The 7443-nt window shown below is 38.4% G+C and overlaps 1 protein-coding gene across 1 annotated transcript; it reads left to right on the top strand.

Annotated features, from left to right (window-relative positions):
* Positions 1 to 3317: 3317 nt before the first annotated feature.
* On the top strand, positions 3318 to 7208 carry LOC117983777 (sodium/potassium-transporting ATPase subunit alpha-like). Its single transcript, XM_034970399.2, has 2 exons — positions 3318 to 6113; positions 7062 to 7208. Exons 1-2 carry the CDS (start codon positions 3339 to 3341, stop codon positions 7206 to 7208), a joined length of 2922 nt encoding a protein of 973 aa, XP_034826290.1. The 5' UTR covers positions 3318 to 3338.
* Positions 7209 to 7443: the final 235 nt, after the last annotated feature.

Genomic DNA, 7443 nt, shown 5'->3' with positions numbered 1-7443 from the left:
GAGTTCACACGATATTCCATGTATTATAAGACAAGATCCCATACAGGCAGTAGGTACCTACCCTACGTCAGAAATCAGAATTCAGTAAGAAACGTACAAAACTTACCTGTAGAAAAGCTGCATTCTGTGCTGTGCGTATATTATGAAGCCAGTCTGTCTTCACCTTGAAGCTGGCAGTATTGTAATAAAATGGATCGGTGGCCGTAAACTGGCACTCAAACTCGCTACCGGCGCCCGCGCATTGGATCAAAGGTGAGCACCGACAAAGGCGCCGCGCCAGTCTTCCCGCCCTGTCAACGCGGTCACAGTTAATACGTAATGCCTGCCTGCAGCCAACATCGAGGCAAAAGAAGTTTACAGGCGATTGAATATTAATGACCTGATTTAGCATAAAATCTACCCATGCTGATGCTAAGCGCGAAAAATCCCGTATCTGCTATGCGCGTGAAATCGCTTTTTATGCAAAAAAGCAGCTTTTTAGAGCTTAATTATTTTGCCCGTAGGTATCTACCTACTTTCTGTATTATCGTTGTATTTTATTTTCCATCAATGTTATAATTATCCACCTAACGCGCAGTTTATACAGAAGTGGCAAGTGGCTAAGATGTACCTACTTAATGCGGAGAGATAACATCATAACAATTATAAACTTACTACATTACATAGTATCTATTATATTCTTTAAGTTATTTGCATGAATAATTATCTATCTTCTTCTTGTACCTATTCTACTGCAGTACAACCTCTCGCACTGCCAAGGTAGAGATCTCTCGTAAGTCGTAGAGATAAGTGCTTCCCTGCCCACTTTTAAAGAAAGTCTATGGTGGATACAATAATATTATTATTGTATCCATGCCACATGTCGCCACTCGATAGCGGAGACGTGCATTTGGAATCCAAGAAGAAAAATATACAAGATAGATAAATACAATTTCAGGTCATTTCAGGCGCTTTTTATCTTACCTACTTAGTAATAATCATGCAACAAAAATTACACAATAGTTGTTAGTTAAACTATCATATTTTTAGTGTTGAATTTTTATTGATATTGCTACAACCTTTAAGTAAAATAAATAAAGAAACTCGTTTGAGAGGATTAATATTATTTTAATCTTCTGAAATGAGCTCTTTCACTTTCAGGATTCACTTAGACTTAATACCTACCTATTATAGTGTCGCCAGAGTGATCTTAATCCTATTGGAACGAACCCAAAAACTGCGGGCGTCTTAAGATGGGAGTCGCCGTTTTAATTGGTCGCATTATACTTGATCCCCTTATTAATAGGTTGATTACTTGCGGGCCGGCGGCTCAAGACGGACGCTAAACCGCCATACGAATCTTATGCGACAACGTTAGGAAAATCTCTGGAAATGCAACTGCATTTACCAGGTCTAAGACTGCACTAAGCACTAAAGAAGCGTTTAAATTTTGGAACCCATTTAAAAGATTGATTGTTTTTTCGTGTTGGTTATTTTGTCCACCTCCCTGGCGCAGTGGTAAGCACTGTGGTCTTATAAAAGGGAGGTCTCGGGTTCGATTCCCGGCAGGGTTTTGGAATTTTATAATTTCTAAATCTCTGGTCTGGTCTAGTGCAAGACTTCGGCCGTAGTTAGTTACCACCTTACCGGCAAAGCCATGCCGCCAATCGATTTAGCGTCCCTGTAGCCAGGGTTTAATAAAAACTGCCATACCCCTTCCAGGTTAGCTCGCTTCCATCTTAGACTGCTTCATCACTTACCACCAGGTGGGATTGCAGTCAAGGGCCAACTTGTATCTGACTTAAAAAAACCGATCAAGTGCGAGTCAGACTCGCGCACCGAGGGTTCGACGACATTTTGCACGATAAATTAAAAACTATTATGCATAAAATTAATAAAAATCTGTTTTAAGTAGAATAAATAGGTAAAACTTTCATACGATACCCCATTTGGTATAATTTTGAAAATTGAAAATACTAATTATTTGTTCATGAACACATTTTAATTTTTTTATTTGTGAAGTAACCACAAAGTCGCGGTTTTCGGATTTTTCCTTTACTTATGCTATAAGACCAACCTTCCTGCCAAATTTCATGATTCTGAGTCAACGGGAAGAATAGAATAGAATAGAATAGAATGTTTTTTTATTCATGTAAACTTTTTAAAAGTGCTTAAGAATAGTCAGGTAGTTTTAATTTACCACTGGTTCGGAGTACCCTATAGGTTTTCTTGACAGACACGACAGATGGGCAGACGGGCAGACAGACAACGAAATGATCCTATAAGGGTTCCTTTTTTCCGGAACCCTAAAAAAATCACTTTTTAGTACTTTAACGCGTTGGAAGTTGATAGGTGCAGTGAGTCGAAAATATCAATATTGTTCTGAAATAGCCGGCGTATCGGCACTACGGCTATAAATCTGCGAGGTGTCGGCCCCTATCGGGCGCTCATTCTCCGCGTGATGGTTTGTATCATTTGCAAAGCAACACACGAAGTATTAAAAGTACCCATGTACAGTTCGAGATTTAATTTTTCATATAAATGCAATCAAATCATTTATAGCGTTCCGTACCCGAAGGGTGCCAACGGGATCATATTACTAAGCCTCTGCAGCCGGTCCGTCTGTCTATATATCTGTCTGTCTATCAGAGAGTTGTCAGTTGTCACAAAGTGTGTTTTCTATTGCCGCTCCTAAATGGCCACCATGTTAATAAATTAAAAAGAACATCGCGTTATAGGCCACCAGAAAATGCAGCAGGAGCGTAGGTATGTAATACCTATTTAGCTTATTTCCGTGAGTTCGTCTGCGTGGACTGCACAAATTTCAAACCCCTATTTTAACCTCTTAGGGGTTGTTCTTTCAAAAATATAGCTATTATGACGTACAAATATATGCTGATCGCAAATCTCGAGTACAGCTGAACCGATTTCGCTAATTTTTTTTTAATAATATACCTTGAAGTACGAGGATGGTTCTTACGGACGGAAAAATTTAAAAAATTCCTGAAAAAATAGACTGTTAGGCGGTACGAAGTTCGCCGGGGCAGCTAGTATTATAATATAGAATAGAAGGAAGATGTTATACCTCACGATAAACTGTAAACTTTTTGCGAGTTGTGCCGGTCAAAACTATCGTGCGACATAGAAACTGCGGAAAGTGCAAGTTTAATGTCTAGAGTCTAGACAACTTCTTTGAATTCGAAGCTCAAAATTTGTAGATGATTAAATCAATTTGATACCAATGACAGCTTAAACTTCAACTGTGATAGATGAGTTCGAGGAACTTTGGTTATTCATAGAAATTGAATTGTTAATTTTATGTGTTTCATTACGTGAACTTGAAGTTTTTAAAAATAACAATGCCTCACACTTCTCGTCGTCGTTCCAGTATTTCTATTGGTGTGCGACATTTAAGCAGCCAACGCGTTCATCCAGAAAGCTCCCAACTTACACTGTTTAAGGAAGAATGCCATACAGGTGATCATTTTCTTACACCAGCTCAGTTAGAAGCTGTATTCAGGACTAACCTAAACACGGGCCTTACTGAAGAATTTGCCAATGAGTTATTGGCAACCCATGGCGAAAATAAACTGAAGAAACTTAAGGGAAATACTTATTGGAAAATTTTTCGTCATAACTTATTTGGCTGGTTTCAGGGTGTTCTTTGGTGTGGAGCTTTTTTAAATTTTGTTGGATATATCCTGGCTAAAAATGATACTAGTGCTGATGAAGGTGGACATTCTGAAAAAGAATACTTATACTTAGGTTGTGTCATTGTAGCTACTATTATTGGTACTGGACTTTTTGGGTTTTATCAAGAAGCGAAAAACATGAATGTGATGAGTGGATTCGAGAAACTGGTACCACCAAATGCTACTGTTATAAGAGATGGTGTAAAAAAATCTGTACCAAATAGTCACATAGTATTGGGAGATATTGTGGAGATGCAAGCTGGAGAAATTGTTCCTGCGGATGTAAGAATTTTAACTTGCTCCAATTTCAAAACAGACATGGCATCTTTAACTGGGGAATCGGAACCTATTTCACATAGGCCAGAGTGTACCAACGCTAACCCATTAGAATCCAAAAATATGGTATTCTTTGGGTGTCCTATAACCGAAGGTAGCGCAAAAGGAATCGTAATAGCTACAGGTGAGCTAACAGAAATGGGAAAAATAGCTGGCTTAGTAACTGGCTTAGAGAAGGAAGAAACACCGATAGCCAAAGAAATAACTCATTTCATTAAGATTATTTGCGGAGTGGCTTTTTCTTTTGGTATACTTTTCTTTATAATGGTGTATGTGACACAAAAAAATTGGCTAACAGCATTACAATATATGCTCGGTATTGTATTGGCTAATGTCCCCGAAGGTCTGATTGTAACGTTAACAGTGTGTATGACGCTATCAGCTAATCAATTAAAAAAAAAGAATTGCCTTGCAAAAACCCTACAAGCTGTAGAAACGTTAGGTTCTACCTCTTGCATATGTTCGGATAAAACTGGTACGCTTACAGAGAATCAAATGAACGTTTCACATTTATTTTGTAACTATACTATTTACGACAAAACAGATCATGCACATGTGTCTGATCATGCGTATGCAACATTGAGCCTAGCTGCATCCCTCAATCTGAAAGCTACATTTGCTTTTGACACACTACATTTACCTATTGAGAAACGAAAAATTGTTGGCGATGCATCAGAATCTGCGATTTTAAGATACATGGAAATTAATCGATCTGCTACAAAAACTAGAGAGGATAATCCAAAAGAAGCTGAAATACCTTTTAGTTCAGTTTATAAATACCAAGTTACAATACATAAAATGCACGCTTCACACAGCTACTATTTAATAATGAAGGGTGCACCAGAAATTGTGATAGAATTTTGTACGAAAGTGCTTACCGATGAAGAGGACCAGCCATTGACACCACAAGCAAAAAAGGAACTTAAAGCAAATTTTATTAAGTTGGCTAATATGGGTGAACGTGTGATTGGGTATTGTGACTATCAGTTGCCTTTGACTGAATATCCAATTGGTTTTAAGTTCAACACACAAGAACGTAATTTTACACTTGAAAATCTGAGATTTGTGGGTGCTATATCTATGATTGATCCACCTAGACAAGATATTGATAAGTCTATTGCTCTCTGCCGTGAAGCAGGCATTCTAGTAATAATGATAACTGGTGATCATCCAGTAACAGCATTAGCAATATCAAGGGCCTGTGGTACTATAACACACCCTACTGCATATGACTATGCTTTTGAACACCACATAGAACTTTCCGACGTACCACCTCATATAAAACAGCAATTCCGTTCAGCTGTCATTACCGGTGATGAATTACGGAAAATGAGCACACACGAATTGAAGGCATGTCAAAAAAGATATGATGAAATTACATTTGCTAGAACCAGCCCTCAACAAAAGTTATACATTGTGGAATGTTATCAATCCTTAGGCCACGTTGTTGCCGTGACGGGAGATGGTGTTAATGATTCTCCCGCTTTGAAGAAAGCCGACATTGGAATTGCAATGGGAATTACCGGTACTGAAGTTTCAAAACAGGCTGCCGATATGATCCTCCTAGACGATAATTTTGCTTCCATAGTCCTGGGAATACAGGAAGGTCGGCGTATTTTTGATAATTTAAAAAAAACAATAGCGTATACTCTCACGTCTAATACACCTCAAATGTTACCGTTTGTTCTCTATGCCTGTTTCGAAATACCTTTGCCTATGACTCTTATTCTCATATTAGTCATTAACGTTGGGACAGATTTGTTTCCTGCAGTGAGCCTTGCCTATGAAACTTCAGAATCTGACATAATGAGTCTTCCGCCTCGTAAACCTACAGAACACCTTGTCAATAGAGTACTAATATTTATGGCCTATTTCCAAATTGGATTAATTCAGTTTTGTGGTGGAATGTTTTGCTACTTCGTAGTATTTGCACAAAGTGGGTTTTTCCCTTCCAGTTTATTTTATGTCCGCAAGGAATGGGAATCCACCGCGGCAATTGTAAAGGATACTGTAGGTCGTTCTTGGTTTCATGCAGATCGTCAGAAACTAGAAAGAAAGGCGCAAACTGCTTACTTTGTTTCTGTGTGCTGGACGCAGGTTTCTGATGCGATTATTTGTAAAACACGCCGAGTTTCTTTGCTCCAAAAAGGAATGAAAAATCATGTTTTGAATGCAAGTCTTGTTATTGACCTTATAGCTGCGTTGTTTGTCACTTATCTTCCTATATGTCAAGAGGTGTTCGGTACCGAACCGATAGCCTGGTACGACTTTTTGTTATCACTACCATTTTTTGTTCTTATGATTCTTGGTGATGAATTAAGAAGATATTTGATTAGACGAGCTTATTCGAAATGGTTGGAACAGGAAACTTATTACTAAAATATAATTTGATAATAAAATAAATAATTATTTTATAGTTTTTTAGACAGAAAAATATGTTGTGTTTTAATTTATATATACCTAATATAGAAAATGTTATAACAATTGGTTCTTTTTTAATAAAAAGAACCAATTGTTACTTCCAACCAATTGTTGTGAACTTAAGAATAATAATAAAATTAACTTAAACTAAGTATTCTGTCTTTCATTGCCATTGTTTAGTTATCACTCTAATTATAGTGATAGACGCCGGAATCACACTATTCCTCGACGTGTTCTTCAAGGCACAGAGAATTGTGAAATTATGCTTACACTTTGCTCTTAACCTTCGCTCCATGCCTTGGAGTTGGTGTCCGTCACCCAGTTTTAGACTCGGCCCTCGGGTGTGGGCTTAGCAAGCGCATTGACTGATAAAGGCTGATGTAACTAGACACCACCCTATTGTCGTAGTCTTGTATTGTTGCCTTTGTTGCAATAAATAACAATATTGCAAAAGATTTATTTGTTTGCTTTACATGCTATCTATACCAATCAACTCAGAGATGATTGCGGCGTGGCTGGCGCGTGTTGTTTGAGTCAGCGAGGTAAGTGCTGCCCACAATTAAGATTGCACCAATGAAGACACATGCTGAAGTGTTTTCTAATTATGTTCGACATCAATCACTGCTCACCCAGAGCCGGCCAGAACACCGCCAATCAAGTAATTGCATCGCGTGCATCGACTTTTCGGCCCTCGATAATAATAGGCATTTTATTGCCTGTAATGGAGTCTCTAGGGCCGTGGCCCGTTCACTAAAAGTTCCTGCTTTTAATTTAGATTAACATTTTTAGGAAGCGCTTACATCCGCTATAGATATTGTTTTGTAATCAATTAACTGCTGGGTTGTTATTGACAGAACTGGCGACAGCAGCGCCGTGCGATGGCAACTCAATCATACCTATTATTCAACGTAGCTTCTGGAAGATGTTATGTAACAGCCGTATGGAGGCGTCCAGACTACAAATCGTGATCAGTCGTCAGCGTCACGCGCTTTAGTTGGGCTTGCCCATCGAAATA

The sequence above is a fragment of the Maniola hyperantus genome, chromosome 1 (genome assembly GCF_902806685.2).
Source record: "Maniola hyperantus chromosome 1, iAphHyp1.2, whole genome shotgun sequence".
Taxonomy (NCBI): Eukaryota; Metazoa; Arthropoda; class Insecta; order Lepidoptera; family Nymphalidae; genus Maniola; species Maniola hyperantus.
The sequence above is the reverse complement of the archived record's forward strand: the minus strand, read 5'-3'. Positions and strand labels throughout refer to the sequence as shown.